The following is a 20,438-nucleotide window of genomic DNA, read 5'->3' as shown; positions in this document are numbered from 1 at the left end:
TTGAGACAGAAGCTGTTTTTCAGTCTCTTGGTCACAGGTTTGATGCACCTGTACTGACCTCCCCTTCTGGATGATAGCGGGGTGAACAGACCATGGCTCGGTTGGTTGATGTCCTTGATGATCTTTTAGGCCTTCCTGTGACATCGGGTGCTGTAGGTGTCCTGGAGGGCAGGCAGTGTGCCCCCTGTGTTTCGTTGGGCAGATCGCACCACCCTCTGGAAAGCCCTGCGGTTGCGGGCTTGTGCAGTTGCCGTACCAGGCGGTGCAGTAGTAAATACATCCCTGATCACCTGCACACACAGTTCACTTTCATAGCAGCCACATACAGCATCAACTCTTTGTTCATTCTTGTATAATTCCTTCTCGCATCTACACGCTCTCAACTGTTGAATTGTCTTTCTCTCCGAGTGAAGTACACACCACACTTTATGCACTGCAGTGCTAGCTATCTGTAGCTTCTGCTTTCAGTACTAGATTAATTTGCTGATCCTTTGATTGGATGGACAAGATGTTAGTTCGTACTCCAAGAGCTCTGATAGGTTGGAGGACGTCCTCCAGAAGTCATAAATAAATACTGTGTAAGTATATGGGCGGGGGTGAGAACCATGAGCCTCCTAGGTTTTGCATTGAAGTCAAGAAGAGAATGGAAAATAGCTGTCCTCCAGCTATACCATGGTGCTCAAGTGGAGGCTCCTCAGAGGAGGAAGGGAAGGTCCATCCTCCTCAATGAATTTCATAAAAATTTAAATGGTAAAACATAATAAAATCTATCCTTAAAAGATAAAACGATACTAAATATAATCACATCACCAAATAACTGATTAAAACACACTATTTTGCAAAGAAGGTCTACAGTAGCCTCAACAGCACTCTGTAGGGTAGCACCATGGTGTAGCCTGAGGACAGCTAGCTTCCGTCCTCCTCTGGATACGTTGACTTTAATACAAAACCTAGGAGGCTCATGGTTCTTACAAAAGCATAAGCTACAGCTAGCTAGCACTGCAGTGTATAAATTGTGGTGAGTAAATTGTGGTGAGTAGAACAGTTAACATATTTCTTCAAAAATGAAGGAGAAACAAGAGACAAATGGAGAGAGATTGTCATTTTTTTCACTTTCAGTTTCTTAACTAGCAAATGCAGCTATCTAGTTTAGCCTACTGAAACACCCTGCTCAGACAGAGGGATGCTATGTTAGCTAGCTGGCTGTGACTTTCCAACACAACACTGGAACTCTTCCAAGTCAAGGTAAGATTTTGGTATCACTCAATTATTGCCCCCGGGGCCCACCGGTGGAACTGCTTACTGACTATACATTGTAACGTTACTGCATGATTGTAGCAGGTTTACTTCTATTAACTATGTTGACTATGACGTTACTTTAGCTTTAGCTAATATGGTGACAACAATGTAGGCTGTGTGTAGCGGTTTGGCTTGGAAAGGTATTTTCCCTGGTCACATACAGCTGATGTGTTGTGCATTGAAGTCCACAAGCAAAGGGAAGAGGTGAGAGGCGGAGAGCGCAAGGATGCGAGAAGGAATACAACGTGGCTTCTATGAAATTGAACTGTGTGTATTCATTCTGCCGATTTTGTTGAAAAAGGTTTCTTAAACGGAAGCAAATGGAACAAAACCGGGATAAACATACTTGAATTTGTCCGATAGAAACTCTAGTTTGCAACTGTTGGACTAATGATTACACCTTATATCAGCTAGATGCAGGCAAGAGTGTGCAAGGTGGCATTGAATGTCACTGTCTGTCCATGTGTCACCTCAAATTTGTCTCTCGACCTGTGTGCACCTACGTTATAAACTTGTATTCATAGGCTAGGTTGTAGCAACCTCATGATGGGTATAGGAAAAAATGTTGTATCATGTAGTACCCTATACCTATCACTGTTACATTGAACTGGGTGAATGGAATATGAATGAGAGTCATCCAATATGGTGTAGTAGAAATAAGGCCATGCTCATTCAAAATAAATCGTCCTCCCTCATCTTAAACGGCACTGACCACCACTGGATTCTACCCTAGAGGGTGCTGTTTTAATCAGTTATATGGTGACATGTATAAATTCATTATAGTTTTATCTAAAAAGGATAACTTTTTACGTTTTTCACTATTTTTATTCGTATGAAATTCACTGAGTAGCATGGTCCTCGCCGTCCTCCTCTGAGGAGCCTCCACTGGTTTACGTTGTTGTGCCCCAATGCAACTAGTCCTCCCATCTCCCAGGCCTGTAACAGGAAACCCTGGAATTCTAAGGAATTCCCAACAGCCTCCATAGTAACTGTGGGGAAAAGGTGAGGAGTGGAGCGGCGACCTGGGCAGTCTCAAACAGGAGTCATGCCCAATCCTAAACACTTGACCTTTGACCATAGAGAACGGCGAGAGTACGAGTGAGAGGCTAAGACAAAGCATGCAAAGCAAGCAAATTGAAATCGACCCTTTCAACCAAGATGAACAAGCTATCAACATTATGTACTTATTCTTAGACAAATCTTCCATGACCAGTAACACAACAGTAATTGCTATGTAACTATCAACTGCACACTAGCTTACTACGTGGTTTACCTCCACTTTATCCGAGGTTGAACTATATTTTCCAAACTGATGATTGGCTGCCTATGATAACCCTAGTGTTATGAGGACTAGAGTCACCTTTCTCCCCCGTCCATTGACGGTAAAATAATAACCCAATTTTTCCATCCCCTCAGACCTGGCCCCTGGGCTGATCCCCTCTGACCTGTGAGATTGGCCCTTGGCCTGTAGGAGGCGCTGCTGGCTAAGACTGTGTACAGGGGGGGACCACAGAGCCATTGGGGAACGACAGGGCTCCCTCCATGAAGGCAGATATCAAGATAATGGGTAGAACGTGTGGATGCATCTAAAAAACAGCTATCAAAGGGAGACTGTATCACGGAAATACAACAGACTATTGGCAGTATTTCTCATGTACAAAATGCAGTGAAAATTGTTGATTTACCATACATACAGCAAATAAGGTGTCACCAAACCATTACGAAATGCAAAACAAAACTACTGCAAATGACATACCTCTGACATACGATAAGGCACGATTCAGAAAGAACTGTTCAGTAATAGTCCCGTGTGGCTCAGTTGGTAGAGCATGGTGTTTGCAATGCCAGGGTTGTGGGTTCGATTCCCACGCGGGACCAGTACGGAAGAAAATAAATGTATGCATTCACTGCTGTAAGTCGCTCTGGATAAGAGTGTCTGCTAAATAATGTAATAGGCCCTACTATAACATTATGTCTATCTTCTTCTGATTTTTGCCTACCCTACAGACAAATTCACTCTCGGTAACCTACCGAGATAATTCAAGACAATTTAAATACAGACTAATTGAACAGAAAAAGGACACATAGAAACTCCCGGTCATACAGCGGGTGCTGTATCCAAGTGCTATACCGAAACTGTTGAGTGAGTTTCAATGACGATGGTAGTAATAGAGCGAGGGGAGAGACTTTAGCCATGCGAGTAGTACCTCTTTTCAAATCAAATGATGAAATTCAGGTGGCGGCATAAAAAATAAACAAAAGAGGAAGTGAAGGGGTTAACTTCACACTGAATGGACAAAAGCAGGCCATTGCTAAACTCTTGCCCCCCACGTGCTAACAACGTCCTCAAAGTGGGGTTGAACTGCGCTCAGATTACGCATGACATCATGAAACACTAATCTCGTGTACTTGCCAAAACGAGTGGTCATTACTTAAAAAAAAATAATAATAATAATTGTTTCCCGTCATCTCCAACTCAACACGACGGTCAAGAAAGAAAAAGGACAGGGTTGTCTAAGTTGTAAAGCCTTAACATTTCCGTCTGTGCTTGAAAGTCTGAACGACGCGATCATCTGAAGCCATTATTTCATGAACGTCTTTCCAGATTCCGTAGTTCTTCTGTGGCCACCAACGTTTATTGTATTACTTCTAACCATTAGGTTCTCTTAGTATGGCGCTATATGTGTTGTGGAATGTACTAGAGTAGCCTGGTAAAGCGGTGTAAACTCAACAACAACAAAAAACAACCGTGGAACTTCCAAAACAGCTTGGCTTTTATTTTTCGGTCTTCCTAAAACAGCTGGAGACATACAGTACACATTTAGAACAATTACAGCAGAAGAGGTGGAGAGACCGTGCACTGAGTGGTCGAGCCACGGTTGGACGGTCGGACCGGTTGGTCTCTCCTGACCGTGGAGCTGTGGATCCAGCGCGATATACAGTCACGTAACAGGAGCTGCCTTTGGGGGGGGTTGTAGTGTTACTGAGCGGTTACTGAGCGGTTTGCGCCCAACACCCAGGGTATTATAGCACCTTTGGTGGGAGTTGGTCTGGCTCCCAGGGTTTTGGGCTTGGGGGAAAAGGGGGTAGAGAGGTGGAGGGGGTGGAAGGTCTTGGGTTAGGGGTGAGGATAGGCATGAGGTTCTGGTAATGGTTAGGGAGGAAGGAGAGATTGGGGGACAATTCTAGCCTGGTCTCATCTGTATGTGCTTTAGGGAACCCCTCTCTGCAACGTTCCTTTCTTATCATTCCAAACGTGTACAGGTAACTGCCAAAATAATGGAAACACTTGAGTAAATGAGGGTTCTGGCGGCTCTGTTATGGTGTGGGGTGCATTTTCCTGGCATGGTTTATGTCCACTCAACCCCTTAGAGGGCAAGGTAAACGCCAGCCTATGGTGATCACCTTCAACCTACGGTGAATCATTTCTACCCAGATGGGAGTGGATGACATTGCCTCCATCCACAGGGCACGAGTGGTCACTAAATGGTTTGATGAGCATGAAAACGATGTAAAGCATACGCCATGGCCGTCTCAGTCACCAGAACTCAACCCAGTTGAACCCTTAAGGGAGATTGTGGAGCGCCGCCTGAGACAGCGTTTTCCACCACCATCAACAAAACACCAAATGATGGAATTTCTCGTGGAAGAATGGTGTCGCATCCCTCTGATAGAGTCCCGCATCCCTCTGCCAAGGTGCATTGAAGCTGTTCTGGTGGCTCAACACCCTATTAAGACGTTGGCGTTTCCATTATTTTGGCAGTTACCCGTAGCTTTGGCATGAAAACAAGTCAGAGTTGGCTACAGGCCATATAACTTCTGGAACCAGGCTATAGGACAAGTCTACAATCTAAAGGAAAAGAGTCCAGGGCACAGTGCAAGGTGTCCTGTATGGGGACTGTCTTCACATTCTGTGGGGGGCCATTGTGAGTGCGGGCCCCTGGCCTGTGGCCCCTGGCCCTTACGGGGCCTTGCTCTTACAGGACTGGCAGCAGGCCTTCCTGTAGTACCAGTGTGTACACAGCTTCACCTTCAGCACCAGGGCACAGTTGGCCGTAGCCTTGTCCTGACACACCTCTTCAACTGGGGGAGAAGAGGGGGGGACAATATTACAGTGGCCATTTTGACAGACAGACAGTTAGGCAGACAGACAGCGTTCTTCCTACCTGGGGCCTCTGTGGGACAGGCCTGCACCTCACACGTCTGCCCGGCCTCAGGTTTGAGGGCGGAATCACAGCTGTGGCCTAGCTCCTCCCCCTGGTAGCACTTCACCTCCCGAACGTGCACCCCGCTGCCACATGTCTTACTGCACTGTGATGGGAGGAGAAGAAAAGCAATGACATTACTCACACACAGGAACAAAAAGTGACAAGCGTCCACATTTTGTATTGTGCTTGAGAAGGGAGAGAGTGAGAGCATCACACAAACCCTGCAGTTATTCGTTCCCATCTACTACTAAACTATGACTTAAATACTGATAGAATGGTCTAGATAACAGTGGAATGAGCTAGAGGAGACTGCCCTCGACAGAGTGCGATGGAGAGGAGTCACTGATGGTCCTAAGTAAGTGAGTAACAGTGACAGCGGTTGGATTGCTCTAACGACATGTACCTGAGACCAGGAAGTGGTGAACCACTTGGAGCAGGGCCTCTCGAAGCAGGCGGAGCTCTCCTCGGGTTTGAGGGCGGAGTCACACGTCTGCCCGTGGAACTCCTTGAACACGCCGTCCTCCAGGCCTGAACACACCACCTGCCGCGTTTTCACCCCCCGCCCACAGGTGGTGTTACACTGGTGGCACACAGGGAGGGAGGAGAGGAAGATTGTCACAGCCACAGCCAGAGACTTCTCTGTCATCTTGCATGTAGTTCCTTTGTGGATCATGCATTTCACACAGCGGTACACGCAGGTAAGAAAGGAAGACTGTTACGCCCAAAACCAGTCATCGGTAGTCCCTCATGCATTTTTTTCCATGGCCTTTTTTTTTTAATGAAGTTTTGTCCTTGCTGCAAGGCCTGGACTTGTTTGTTGCGCTATTACCATGACAATGTTTGTTTAACGCCGCTACGGCAATGTTTGTTAAGCGTATTGAATGAAATGGAAATGAAAATAGAAACGACCGAAGCTGAACTCACAGTGAACTCTCAAATAAAAGGCTTGTACTGAGAGGCTGTTGTGACCGTCCTGCTAGGCGAGTCTTTCTTCTCCGTAAAGCTACAGAACACTCACCTGTTCCCACTCCTGTTCCACCCAGTGCGCGGGGCAGTTCTTGTCCCCACAGGGGTACACGGCCAGGGGCTTGAGGTCCAGGTCGCACTGGCCGTCAGAGATCACGTTGCCGTTGCTGTTCTTGCACGCCACGTAGCGCGTCATCCTGCCCTCGCCACAGGCCCCTGAACACTTAGAGAGTACACAGACAGCCAGGGGGGAGGAAGGAAGGGGAAAGAGAGAGAGAGAGAGAGAGAGGGAGGGACAGTAAGGAAGAGTAAGAAGATGTATGAGAGAGGCAATACGTGATGACAGGGAAAATAGAGGGAGGGAAACAAAGGGACGAGGAGGGAGAGCGTATTCAAGATCAAGAGGAGCTGTGTTGATTTCCTATCAATGATATATTATCAAAATACAATATCAAGATTCTTTTTTTCAGCCCATATTGCTGCCAAGGCCTAAGAACATGACGATCTGAGAGTAGTTGATGAACCTGTATAGGAGGTTCTTCCTGACCCCGTGAACACCCCTGGGGGAAAACCCCTGGGTGTTAGCTGTGCCTAGGCTAAGACCTTGGTGCAGCTGAGGGTGGTTAACTCACAGGGCCCCAGTCCGAAACAGTCCACCTGCGGTCACAGGGTGGTCCCTCACACTCCTTCTCACTGAGTGGCCGCGAGGACTCGTTACACAGGCGCGTCTCCATGGAGCAGCGCACCTCCCGACTCCTCAAACCCCGTCCCCCACACCGAGCGGAACACTGGAAGAGAGAAACGACCACATTGCCCTCCATCAGTGCTCAGAGAACACTCACTATTATAATCTTTCACTCCTGAGTGATTTTTATTGTTTTATTTAACTAGGCAAGTCAGTTAACAACAAATTCTTACTTACAATGACGGCCTAGGAACAGCGGGTTAACTGCCTTGTTCAGGGGCAGAACGACAGATTTTTTTACCTCGTCAGCTCGGGGATTCGATCTAGCAACCTTTCGGTTACTGGCCCAACGCTCCAACCACTAGGCTACCTGCCGCCCGTGATCCAGCGATGAAGTATGATAGCTAACATTTTACAACTTCACATGGTTCCTACTGTTACCCAGAACACATACTTGAAGATCCACTTCTATCTTAAAGATTCCTTGACAGATACACCATTTTTTTTTTTAAAACACACCTCAGACCAGTCAGAGACTTCCCACTGTGGGCCACAGCCTTTGCTCTTGCAGGCCTTGCGCGCCATCGGTTTCTGCAGCTCTGCAGCCACACACAGCTCGTCATACACAGAGCTGTCGAAGCCTGGAGCCATCATCTTCCAGCAGCGCACCGTGCGGAACTGGAAGCCCTCGCCGCACGTCCTCGAACACTCACTCCACCGACTGGTCTCCCACCTAGGGTGAAGACCCAGTCAGTATAACGGTTAGTATACGGCTTTAGCTCCGCTGGCTAACGCAATCTTATGGCATGCAGGGCAACCAGGTTCAAACTCCAGTCGGTCACAATTGTACTGGAGAACAGTTATTATTTGTGTGAAGGGAATGGCAGACTGAATGCCAACAGGCATATCGCTTCAAAGGAGCTACAAACCCAGTCATTACTCTGAAACCATCAGGTCTTAGCCAACGGAATACAATTCAGAATACTATTTACGGGTCTAGGAGGAGCCCAATCTGATGTTGCAGTGAAACTGAGCGTACGGGTTATCCAACCTGGGTGGACACTCCTTCCCGGTGCAGAACTCATGTGTGGGTTCTGGTCTGGTCACGGCGTCACAGTAAGCCTCATCCACCTCAGAGCCGTCATACCGGACACACAGGGCGTAGGACGTGCTGATACCTGGCAAGGAAACGTAGACTACCATGACCAATATAATACCGAAACTCACACAGCTGTTGAACAGTCGGGGTTAAACAAAATATCCCAGTGAACACGTATCCTTTACGTTAAGTTGGTTAATGAGACTAAAGTATATTTAGCGAGAGGTATGATCAACGTGGAGAGAAGAGACACTAAGTGATTTGCCGGTACTGGTGGGTGGCTATGTTTGTGTAACGTGTGTGAGAATATGTGTATAAAGTGTGTGTACAATGTGGGTGTGTGTGTGTGTGTGTGTGTGTGTCTGTGTACACTGTGTGTGTGTGGTGTGGCTGGTAGCTGCACCTGTGGTACATGTTGAGCTGCAGGGTGCATACGCAGATACCTTCCATCTGTACATGTCAGCAAGGCTGATGTCACGGTCGAGCAATCCCACCTCAAACTCATTGCTGCTGGAACGCATGGGGAGAGAGAGGGAGGAAGAAGGACAAAACCGGAGAATGGGAGGAAGAGATCGAGGGAGAGGGAGAAAGGTGATTGAACGTCTGAATTGAACCAAATTGAACCTAGCAATGTATCTACTTAATATAAAGCTAGGTACTGTTGGGGGAAAAGCACATCATGGTAATTCAATATAAAAATGCAAAGGGACAATAAATAACAACAAACTAAAGCACATATAATGCGGCAGACCCTCCTCACGCCCAACCCCCAAAGTCCCCCCCCCCCACTAAGGCAGCTCACCTCTCTGTGTCGGGGGCCTGTACCGGCTCTACCTGGTGGAGGTTGACGAGGTTGGAACTCTCTGTCCCGTTGGGCTCTGGTTCGAAAAGGAGTCCATAGGGGGCGCTGTCCTCAGCCGTGGCCTCGTGGAGGTTGAGGCGGCCTGGGTAGATATCCAGCTGGGCCAGGCTGTTGTCCAGGGAGGAACTGGTGTTGAGTTCCAGGAGAGGGCAGAGGTTGGAGCCATCCTGGCAGGGCTGTCTGAAGCCTCCTGGCTCAGAGACCAGGTCCAGGAACAGGCTCCTGTGGAGGGGCTTGGATGGTCGGTGGGTGCCGTTGGGACCGGGAGACTCACCATCGATCAAGTTGGAGTCTGTCCCTTGTAAAATATTGTAAAATTCATAGAAATTATTTCAAATCTCATAAAAAATTCTATAGAACATTCCCATTACAAAAGGGCATCAAAACTGTTTGCTGATATCCCGCAATAATATACTTCGAATAACCTTCCCAACTAAAAGTGACAGACTACAGGCCAATGTCCTTGTTCATTACAGATACAACAATATATGTACATTTGAAAGTTAAAACTCTCTGTAAAATAGTCCAGTGGATACACAGCCCAGATATCAACTTCCTACTCAGACTCACTGTAGTTAGCAGGTGCAGGATGTCCCTGGTCTCCTAGCTTATTCTCCAGGTTGTTGTGGTAGATCTCACTGGCTGGTCTGAACACCAGCATGGCTGGAGGTTGACTAAGGTTGAGAGGAGCCTGTAGTTCCCACACAAGACCTTCATGGTCATGATCCAGGTCATGGTCTACATCTGGGGGCTCGTCCGGGACCAGGACACCACTGTGGTTTCCCAGCTTCCCATAATCCTCGCTGGCCTCAATCTCATTATCATTCAAGGAGAGTTCAGTGGCAGTGGCGTTGGCTATTGTATCTGGGACGACCGGGGGCCATGGTTCTGGGACCGCTGGTTTGACAACGGACAGTGCTCGTATCTGGACCTCCTCTGGAAGTGAGGCTACTGGGGTTGTTGTGCGGGCTTCTGGGGTGCGAGGTACGGTGTACTCGTATGTGATGTGGGGCATCTTTCCGTTCAGGTTGTAGTACTTGTATAAAAGGGTAAGAGGCCTTTCAATCACATTACAACAAAGCCAACATGTCAATTGTCTATTTTTAGGAATCACTGGGAAACATGCCCTAGTTACCTACAGACAGTACATACCTAAATACCTACCATGACGTTTAGCCCCTGGTCAGTGGGTCCTTGGGCGATGATGTACTCAAATCCATCTGATAAGAGGTTAGCGGGTCTCCTGTACTTGAAGACTGTGCCAGCAACACGGAAGTTACGGGGATTGTCGATAATTGTGTTCCCATTGAAAAAGAAGTGTCCTGCTTCATCGGATAGGGCTGGAGGAAAGCAATAAGATCTTATGGACAACAGCTGTAACAACTTTCTCGCTAAATGAATTTTGTTTTAGATTTATTCCACGAACCCAGACACAAGTTTTGATTGGATAGGGCCTATGGTAATCGCACGGAAATCAACAACAGCTCATATTTCTTAATTCTGGTAACTATGACGGTTGTTCTGCTTGTTAAGTTTCACAATTTCTAGTTACTGTATCCCAATAAAATTCAATACAACATGTTCTGAATCTTACCCAGTATATTCTCGGTTTTCCGTCTCTCAATGATCTGGATGTCGGTGGCACCAACAGGAATGTTGGTGATAAACACATAACCTGATCCAAAGGAAAAAAAACAAGATCACCCACTTTAGTTGTGCTTTTATTTCCAGGCACACTGTGACATGGAGGTTAGGGCTTTTTGATTTTATAGATGTTTAGAAGGGCACTTAAAAAAAAGGTAGGATATGCTGTATAACCTCTTGATACCACTTAAGATATACCTAACTGTGTGCTCCCTTTCCGGTGAGATCCAGACACTCTGTAGCAGGAGCTGCCATTCCCGCCGCACACGCCGCACGTATCTACCGTTTTACTGGAGTAAAGCTTCCCGTCACAACCCACCGTCTGTAGTACAGGGCAGCCAGGGGAGAGAAGAGAAGAAAGTCCTCATGAGTTTGGGATCCTTTTTCCTAACCCTGTGGCCTGACCAGGAAAAACTAGGTATATTGTTTGGCAGATGCTTTGAACCAAAAGAGACTCAAGCGGTTGATCACGGGGAAAAAAATGTATGGTCCTAATACCGATCCCTGTGGCGCACCTGACACTGGCCCTCGATGCAGACGCCCTGGTAGATGCCGTCCCGGCAGTAGGTTCCGTCGTGGGCCGGGACCAGCAGCTGCCTCTCCCCTGTGGTGCTGGTGCACTGAAGGTCACACGGCTTGTTGGAGATACTGATGTAGTCATCTGGGACAGGAAGTGACAAGAGAAAAACTTAAAGAAATGTTCAGATACTCTTATGTTCGTTAAGGCTGTTTTGACGCTAGCTACAAAAGCCAGTCCCTGAGGTTATTGTCTAGAACGGAGATTTGATTAGAAAAGGATTTGGAAATTCACCCAAATGTGATTAGATATGAATGAGAATGTTTTTATTTGTCATGTCTATATGTCATTTACCTAGAAACCGAGACATAATAGTCTGAGTTTAAAGATGACATAAGCCTTGGACTGGGGCCTTAAAGCATGATGCAAGACGTTCTATGGAAAGGTACTCGCTTCCTGATTCTGGCAGGCAAGAGCCAAGCGAGGCAGACATAAAAGAATGAAAGACAAAGAGAAATGAAGGAGCAATCATGAGGGAAAAAAATGAACATCAAACAAATGCAACTAGGCAAAAGCTTGAGAGAGAAAGGAAGAAGGAGAGAGGGAGAAATAGAAGGTGGGTCCCAGTAATAGCTTCTTTCTCCTGAAGTGTGCACATGTTCATTACTTCCCACAAATCTAAAAGCATAGGATTGGTGGAGGCATGAGCTAGTGGGAGTCTTCACCATATTTCTTATACCAGTCATTTCCTTTGTGAATCAGTGAAGGTGAACAACCGCACACTTCTATAGGAAGGAGAAATAATCGGGACCTAGCAAAATAGCATTTTAGAGGACGAAAACCATCTATGACTAATGCATTGCTTACCTGGATAGAGGGGCACCCACTCATAGTGTCTCCTGCCGAAGGCTTTGGCGTTGAACTGGGAGCACTGCTGCTGCTTAAAGCTAACACTGGTACTGACGCAGGGCTGGGGAGAAAGACGAGAACAGCGGGATGAGACAAGAGTAAACCAAGTCTCAGAAACAAACAGGAGTAGTGTAGGCAAGGCATGTTTTTTGGAAAGTGACACTGAAACATCTTCAGTCTAAAGCTCATATTCCCCTTTAACAGGGCAGTCCGCAGTTGAAAACAATAACAACGGGCCACCCTGCCTCTGTTTTGGTAAAAAGCTGAGGGATGGGCCTGGAGAAATGTAAACAATCTTAAATGCATACAGTAGACTGAGCTATTGATGCAAGGACTGACCATCCAAGATATCAAAATGACAGTTTTGAGCATATTTGGAGGCTATAGAGGGTTTGTTTACATATATAATGTTTCCAAACATTGGAGTAAAACAAGCATATATTTTGGGTTCCGATAGGGTACGACAGTTATACTTAGCTCATCTGGAAGTTATAAGCTACCTGTATATTCTTCAAGAATCAATTAGTATATATAAAGTCCAAAGAGTATGTAGCAACTGCAAATTGCCCCTTTAAAGGGGTACTGAATCAATGTAAACGTAATCCATTAGAAATTGGTAGGGCAATGGTGCATAAGCTAATAGATGCCTAGCAACAAGTGTTGTTGAGACTCAGTTGATACTCCCAAAATGAGAGGAGAAAATCCAATGCATGGTGCTGGTGTAAAAGCATACCTGAAATGGACATAGCTGATACTGCTTCGGAGATCCGACACAGAAGGAGCTGTTGATGTTCTGTGTGGCAGTGAGTCTGGAGAGAAAGGGTTTTACACATACTTATCTGGCATGAGCAGACACAATGTGACATTACAATAAAGATACCGCAGTTTGAACCGTGTTAAGGGTCTTACAGTGTACTCCGTAAGATTTGTAAAGTGGAAGTGGCCTCAAACGGTCACGATAAGCTCAGGTTATACATTAGGTACATGGAAGAAAAAAGGTGAGTTACTCTAGTATCTCCACTGTGGTGATCTCTTTAAGGAGTCAGCCCTTCATGTTTAGCCTACTTTTCTAGCATGAGATAGACACATCTAGCTCTCACAGTCTGAGCCCCACCTAGACTCCAGATGTTGAACGTTCCCAGGCTTTTTCAGAGCTTTCCCCAACACTCCTTCCACTCCTCCCCTCCAGATGTGGGTCTCCTCTTCTCTCCCTCTCTCTCATTCTCTCTCTCTCTCTCTAACACACCCTTTCCATCTCCCCTCTTTCGTTCCCTTGTTCTCTTCCCCTCTCTCCCTGTCTCTCTCTTTGTCTTTATTCACCCGCCCACCCCCCACCCTCTCTCTCTCCTTTCCCCTCTCTCCCTCTTTACTCACATCTCCCTCTTTCTCTCTCTCTCTCTCTCCCCACCCCCCTTCACCCTCCCCAAACCCCCACACCACACAGGGGGAGTGTTAATGGGCGCCAGGTGGAACAGCTCAAAGTCAAACCCTGGTGCTTATCTGGGGAGGAATCTCCCCCTAAATGGCCCAGCGCCTGACTAAAAGCCCTTTTATAAATATGGCTGTTACTCCGGCCAGACTGGCCCGTGTCATGTGGAACCGCTGACCGCCGGGATTGATGTTCATTCCACAGGACATTCCTCGGGCCGCAAGAGGGTGCCCCGGAGGTTATTTGTCAGGCGGGGAAACGTCTCTCTTTCACGCTCTCTGTCTCTTTCTTTCGTTCCCTCTCTTTCTCTCTCTCTCTCTCTCTCTCGACCTCCTATTCTCTCAAAGGAAACCAGGCGGGGTCAAAACCTACACTACAATCTAAGCCATATGGAAATATGACGTTTTGTATTTGTCTCCCTAGAAACTGTTAATCCACATAACTGTCAAGTTAATGAAAACACCAATCCACCTTCCAGTGAACAAACGCAGTTCTCAAACCAATCCATCAGCATGATTCCTTGATTACTCCCCAAACAAAACACATATACATGTTATAAGTTATAGTGCATGTTATGTCACACACACACACCAACAGCAGGGGCCGTCAGGCAGGTTTGAACGTGGACACTTCAGACCGGAGGTCATTGAGCCCCCAATTACCAGCCGTTTAAATGAACTCTGGAGTCAAACCCGCTGATGAGGACTGACACCCCCCCAGTATGAGAAGTGGGTTCAGTTCAGGGTCAAACTGTGTGTGTGTGTGTGTGTGTGTGTGTGTGTGTGTGTGTGTGTGTGTGTGTGTGTGTGTGTGTGTGTGTGTTAGCAGCACTGCAGCCTGTCAGTCCTGGTCAGACCACTGCTGGGAGACATTTCCGGAACACTTGGAAGTAAGTGTGTGTTGTAATGCCTACATTAGGCTGTCATAAGTGTAATGGTGTAAAGCGTGTCATAACAGTTTGTGACAGCAGGAAACAGGAAGCGTTTTATAAGTCTTGATTGGTTGACTCTGATGGTTGAACCACAATTTCCAGGCTTCCTGAATGAGCGTTTGGAGTATGGTAGAATTGAATTGGAGTTCATGTTGGTATCTGTCATCATAGCTAGCATGTTGTGGGAAATATTGTCACTCTTACAGAAATCTCATACAGTGTGTTATAACCCAAAAACAAATGTAAGTGTTGGGTCTAATTTTCCTCCAGGAGAGTATTCCACAAACAACATTAATGAGTTGGCAAGCTAACTTTTCAAAACTTTTTTTTAACCAATTTGAGTAGCCATAATGATTAGCAGCCTAACTCTTTGGTCCCACTGGCCTAGTTAATTCTAGCATTGAGTTGGCTCGCTGCTGCCTAAAAACTATAGCAGGCAGTGGCAGCTTCAGAGAAGTGATGGTTAGTTAGGTTCCCAAGTTTTGCCTTTATTTCCTGACCAGGAAAAACTGGTTGTAGAAATAATGCACGGCCCGCACACACACACGATTGCTCCAGCACATACCTTTTTGTTAGGCAACGTTTCAATCCAAGACTGGATCTTCGTCAGGTCAGTGATGGTGTATCTTTACCTCTGCTGCAGACAGTGTCGTTCCTGAGAGCGCACCCCTCCTCCACAGGTCCTGGAGCAGGTGGACCAGCTGCTCCACTCTCCCCACCACTGGGCCACCTCGTCGGGCTGCTGCCCCCGGCTCTGGTGCCTCTGGCTGTGCCGGCTCTGCCGCTGGACCTCCTCCCTCCCGTCACTACTGTCCTGGCAGAGACAGAGTATTTTACATGTGTATTACACTGTATGTACAGTATGCACGTGTGTGTGCGCGTGGGTGCTTGTTGCGTGTGCATGTCCGCCTCGATGTAGTTTAGGTTGTCCAGAACTGTTTTGTCTCTTCTTCTCTCTCCCCATAAGGAAGGCATAAGGGACAGTTGAGTTGTTTCCTATACGTATTGGGAATAGCCCTGTAGCTCTAACAGTAGGGTTGCTGTGCAGACTGCAATTGGCAGCAGCAGCTGGCTGGACTGTTCCATTAAACCCGAGCGGGTACGGAAAACGAAAAGACCGAAAATCACTTTAGGTGGCATTCGCACAAGATTCCCATTGTGAGTGTTCTGTCTGTGTGTAAGAGTAAGGGCAGCAAGCAACGCAGTAACATGATTGACTTTGCTATGCTTCCTCCTGAAGTGTGTCCTCCCTGCATGAATAAGCACCCACTGGGGAGTGTTTCCCTAAACCATTCAGTGAACACATTGCGACCACTTATGGTGCTATGGTACACTTTCCACCGGACGAACCTGTTAACACGTGTTTGGATACACTGGCTGAGTCCAAAAAGGCTGCTGCTACCTCCTGGGGTACGCCTTAAAACCTATAGACTTTCAGAGTGTATTCCAAGTGGTGAAAGATGCAGGGGTAATACAGTTTACTTCTGTGACTTAAAGGAAAGCAGAAACCTAACCAAAACCTGTGATCCATTTAGGAGGGAGAGAGAGGGGGAAGGAGAGAGAGAGAAAGAAAGAGCCTAAAATTCAAAACAGAGCTGGTGGTTGGCTATGAATATCTTTTCTTTACAGAGGTAGAGACAGGCCAAGACTTTTAAGAGCATTACTGTGCTCTTGATGAGTTAGAGAGGTGGATGAGAGACTGGAGGGAGGAGGAGGGGAGAGATGGAAGGAGGGAGGGGGAATGGAGACAGAGGGAGGATTGAGGGCTGCTAAAACGAGTGCTAGATGAAAGGGCCAGTGACTGTCTGTGAGTAACTGAAGCCGACTCCTGTTGTCTAGACTTCAGGTTAATCGTAGCCCTCTAAACCTGACCATTAGAGTGCATTAACAGCACACAGACACTGCCATGGCTGGCCACACTGTTCTAGGGCCTAGGATTTCTTCCCAATGATTAATGTTTCGCACTCAGTAGTTCTCAAGAGTAGAAACTGTGGTTATAGAACCTATATTCATCTGCACATTTTGAATGATTTGCAGCCATTTTTTTAAGGTATTTTTAGGTTGCCTATAATTTTTGTTTTATAATTTTGGGAAGACTTGTGTTTGCATGTTTTGCTGGCCTATAGTCTATATGACAGCCATATAGATTTCACAACACGCTCATTTTACATCACCACAAATTTAAATACAAGAACTGTTAATGAAAAAAAAAAAGCTATTTTGCTAAAATCACAAACATGATCAAAAATCCGAAAAGACGACAGTTCTGTAACTCAACTAGGGGGACTAGATGCTTGTCCAAACAAGAATGCGCAAGCCCCATATGTTTTTCTGAATGCCCTCTGGATATCTAGAAATCTAAATAGACTATTTACTTTTTCACGTTTTAATGCACCAGGCTCTCAAACAATGGACCTCCCGGGAAGTACAAATGAGTATACTTTTGGAGGCGGCGGCGGCGAACGGCGTCCGGTGGGAGAGGGGGGGTATAATTGTGCATGGGACAGTTGTATTACAATGTTACTGGAGTTAAGCGGGTCAGCTGCTGCCGCCACCGAGCACCGGTCAGGTGGATGCCATGTGGATGATTCAAGAGCCTGAGTTGTTGCTCATACATCAATAATGGACACGAACCCTTGAAAATGGAAAACCATATCGTTCAAAAACGCTGTTTTCACGTATGTAGACGGGTTTGAAGCATGTCTGTAAAATGTTCCCGTAACTTTTTTTTTCTTTTTCTTCCAGAAGCTGTGTTATAACATAGTTCCCTTGATGTTGGTTTGAGGTAAACTAGCCGCGGCTACTATGTTAGCCCATAGGATCCTCTTGTAATATCCCATGTCAAACGTCTCCAGATGACCTCCCTTCGGTTTGAACTCAAGTACAATCCAGTACCGTATCCTTCCTCGTCTTCCGCCCCTGCCCCTCATTAGTTTTAGTCCAGTGGACCACGAAGCTCTCTAATAAATGTGCAGCTACTTCAACAGCTTCGGAAATGCCAGGCAGGCAGAAATAAAGACTCCAGCTGGGGCTTTGATCTTAAAGCGTAGTCTAGAAAAGGAGTTCGGCATGAAACGGATAGCGGTAAAGAAGGCGCAAAACCTAGACTTCACTAATAGCCTACAGTACCGAATGAATTGAAATTGTTGCAGGCAAGCATGGGTTAGTAGGCTAGTCTAGAAAACAGCGTAATCTCTTGCCATTTGAACGCTTTCACACAAATACCGGCATACACGAGTAGACATTTGCGTTGAGAACAAGGATGTTTGAAGCGCACGGCTTTATGGATAAGATTTTTTTTTTTAAACAATTTTTGAATGAAAAGTATGCGATTTACCTTAATGTTGCTGGTGGATGCTCTCTCAAAAGTTCCGAATAAGAAGACAGCGCTGTGAATAAGAATAATACCGAATCTTGCGCTCCAAAAACAGTACATGGTTCATTTAGGAACAAGGAGACCTCGCCCCCCCAACCTTAACCACAGCTTGAAAGGGAGGCTCGCACTAAGAGGTCTATTGGGAAGAAAATCCTTGATGCTTTCTTTAATGGCTTTACAACCTGCTGGCCCGAAGGGGAAAGGGGGTTGGTCAAGCCGGCTTTGATTGACGTTGTAGACTTGCAGAACCTTGTACCCTAAATCTAAAACCCACTTCTGGCTCTTTCAATAGTGACTACCTCCACCAGGGGTAGTGGGATAGTTCTCCTGTGTGTCTGTGTCTGTGCGTGTGAGAGAGAGAGAGAGAGTGAGAGAGAGAGAGAGAGAGAGAGTGTGTGTTTTGGGACCATAAACAAGAGAGAGTGTTTTGGAACCATAAACAAGAGAGAACATTTTCACATCGATTTGCCTATATTTATAGGGTGTAGAGAAACAACTATTGATAGTATAAAAAGGGGGAAAGACCTATGGTGTTATGATGTAACACAGAATGGGGAGGTAGTAGGGTAGTTGAACTCACATCTCATGTCCCCTTATGCATAAGGGAGTGACCGAAATGTACACAATTGTTACCCGGAGGAAAATGGGGGAGGGTCATGATATTTCAATTTCAGTCAGGGAGAGGTTTTAGTATTTTTAAAATGTAGTCCAGGGGAGGGTCATGTCATTTGTAATTGATTAACAAACCTAACACAATGGTAAATCTACGCGCTGGCGGTAGGTAGCGCTATGGGTTTGGGGGTGTGTAACAAATATTTTTGCTATTTTCACAACCAAAAATGATCGGTGCAGTGCTGGTGGCACAAAAGGGCTGGGTTTTGATGAATAAACCAGTTGTGGGTGTGTCAGGCTTGGGCCCTCACTGGCCAATCAGAACGTGCTCCATGGCTAAATATGTGGTCGCTTCAAGTTGTGTGTTTACTGTCTTTTATGTATTGCATTTGAAGCATCTCCAATTCCAATGTTAGTCCATTATAGTTTGTTTAAGCGCTTACAGAAATGAAATAACAAAATCTAGACCCATCCCATCTTTGCTAAATATCTTAACTTGAACCTGTTTGCAGTCCACATTGTTCTAAGTAATTGCATGGCTTCAATGTTGAAATATATACATAGCATTCGCGCTGATATAGGGGCTAGGCCTAGTGTAAATGACATTATGGCTGAGCATGGACATGCCAAACATTGTCAATTAGAAAAATACAATTCATTATTGATAAGGCCTAAAAAGAAAGCAAATAATTCAAATAGAATTTGAAACAAAACAACAACTTGTTGTAAATAGCCTTTGTCTAAATACGCTTACAGGCACAATAATTACTCCCTGCGGGCATATAATAGGGTATTAAAACAACACAGACTATGGGGGGTTTTAAGCACATCCAAACTTTTCACAGTAGCTGAACAAAGATCCAATTTAAAGAAAAAGGGAGAATGTCCACTCACCTTTAGAGTGCTCCTAAATATAATGTTTTGTATACATATTGGAACCATCATACAGAACGCATTTACACTTCTCCAGAAGCTGAATTGCATGCACATCATGGACGTTTTCACCATATAACCAGGACAGTGTGACTTATTCTAAGTTTGGTTTGAATAAAATTGAACAAAAAACAAGCAATCTGTTGTTTTTTTCCCCAACAGCAACAATAAATGAATATAAAATGTAAGGAGGTCATAAAATCGTCAGGATAAAAAAAAAAAAAAGCATTGCTGTTAAACCAGCCTTCATTATAGTAGGCCTAGGGTAAGGGTAGCCTACAGAAGGATTTGGGTTTAACAAATGGGAAACAAGCAATTGTTACAGGAAAATAACTTCTAAATACGAAGTTTACCGGTATTCACAGAGGTTCTCATCTCTCGTTTCATGATGGGCATGGACACGCGTAGCCTACATCCAGGCTGTTTCACATCCGGTCGTGATTGGGAGTCCCATAGGGCGGCGCACAACTGGCCCAGCGTCGTCCAGGTTTGGCCGGTGTAGGCCGTCATTGTAAATGAGAATTTGTCCTTAACTGACTTGCCTAGTTAAATAAAGGTTAAATCATATATATTTTTTTAAACATCATGGAGGGGACTGATGTCCTGTTCAGTTTGAGAGGGAGAGCGCGAAGATGAGAAGGAGGACCGGAGGTAAGCTTGCTACTGCTATAATTTATTTTAATAAAAAACACATGTTTAGTTGCCCTTAATGAATCTATTTCTCAGAGTTATTGACCTCACAATAAGACATATTCGAGTAATTTACATAACTTTACATTAATATGAAGCAGCAGCCGCGGAGATGGACAGTGCATGGGTGCTGAAAGTTGGCTAATTTGAGAAGTCCTAATTCATTTAAACAGTCTTCATTTTAATAGGACTTTAGGCTATTAACAAGAGGGCTTTGTGTTGGAGCCTATTTCTTCCTATTCAAGAAATAAGAGGTCGGTCTACCTGTTTGACAGACT

General features: G+C 45.7%; 1 protein-coding gene across 4 annotated transcripts; it reads right to left on the bottom strand.

Moving 5' to 3' along the window:
- Positions 1-4,051: 4,051 nt before the first annotated feature.
- si:ch211-267e7.3 (ADAMTS-like protein 2) lies at positions 4,052-18,223 on the bottom strand. 4 transcript variants are annotated; one of them, XM_029704485.1, is made up of 18 exons: positions 17,887-18,223; positions 15,182-15,363; positions 12,923-12,998; positions 12,148-12,250; positions 11,279-11,424; positions 10,962-11,085; positions 10,714-10,794; positions 10,284-10,459; positions 9,690-10,155; positions 9,060-9,417; positions 8,661-8,767; positions 8,198-8,336; positions 7,678-7,891; positions 7,106-7,261; positions 6,526-6,696; positions 5,911-6,087; positions 5,466-5,610; positions 4,052-5,382 (listed from the first exon to the last, which is right to left on the bottom strand). In XM_029704485.1, exons 1-18 carry the CDS (start codon positions 17,983-17,985, stop codon positions 5,261-5,263), a joined length of 3,042 nt encoding a protein of 1,013 aa, XP_029560345.1. In that variant the 5' UTR covers positions 17,986-18,223; the 3' UTR covers positions 4,052-5,260. The 4 variants fall into 4 exon arrangements, with proteins under 4 accessions (XP_029560345.1, XP_029560347.1, XP_029560346.1 ...); XM_029704487.1 differs by having other exon boundaries at positions 8,210-8,336; XM_029704486.1 differs by having other exon boundaries at positions 8,661-8,764.
- Positions 18,224-20,438: the final 2,215 nt, after the last annotated feature.

The sequence above is a fragment of the Salmo trutta genome, chromosome 21 (genome assembly GCF_901001165.1).
Source record: "Salmo trutta chromosome 21, fSalTru1.1, whole genome shotgun sequence".
Taxonomy (NCBI): Eukaryota; Metazoa; Chordata; class Actinopteri; order Salmoniformes; family Salmonidae; genus Salmo; species Salmo trutta.
Note: the sequence above shows the minus strand (reverse complement) of the source record. Positions and strands in the feature narration are given on the sequence as shown.

What these genes read in the sequence shown, in the direction of transcription:
- si:ch211-267e7.3 (XM_029704485.1), bottom strand. Translation starts at nt 17,985, where the DNA reads ATGTACTGTTTTTGGAGCGCAAGATTCGGTATTATTCTTATTCACAGC. An exon ending in TCCTGCACCTGCTAACTACA is followed by an intron (nt 9,418 to 9,689) that starts GTGAGTCTGAGT and finishes ATATTTTACAAG; the next exon opens with GGACAGACTCCAACTTGATC. An exon ending in TCACCACTTCCTGGTCTCAG is followed by an intron (nt 5,611 to 5,910) that starts GTACATGTCGTT and finishes CTCCCATCACAG; the next exon opens with TGCAGTAAGACATGTGGCAG.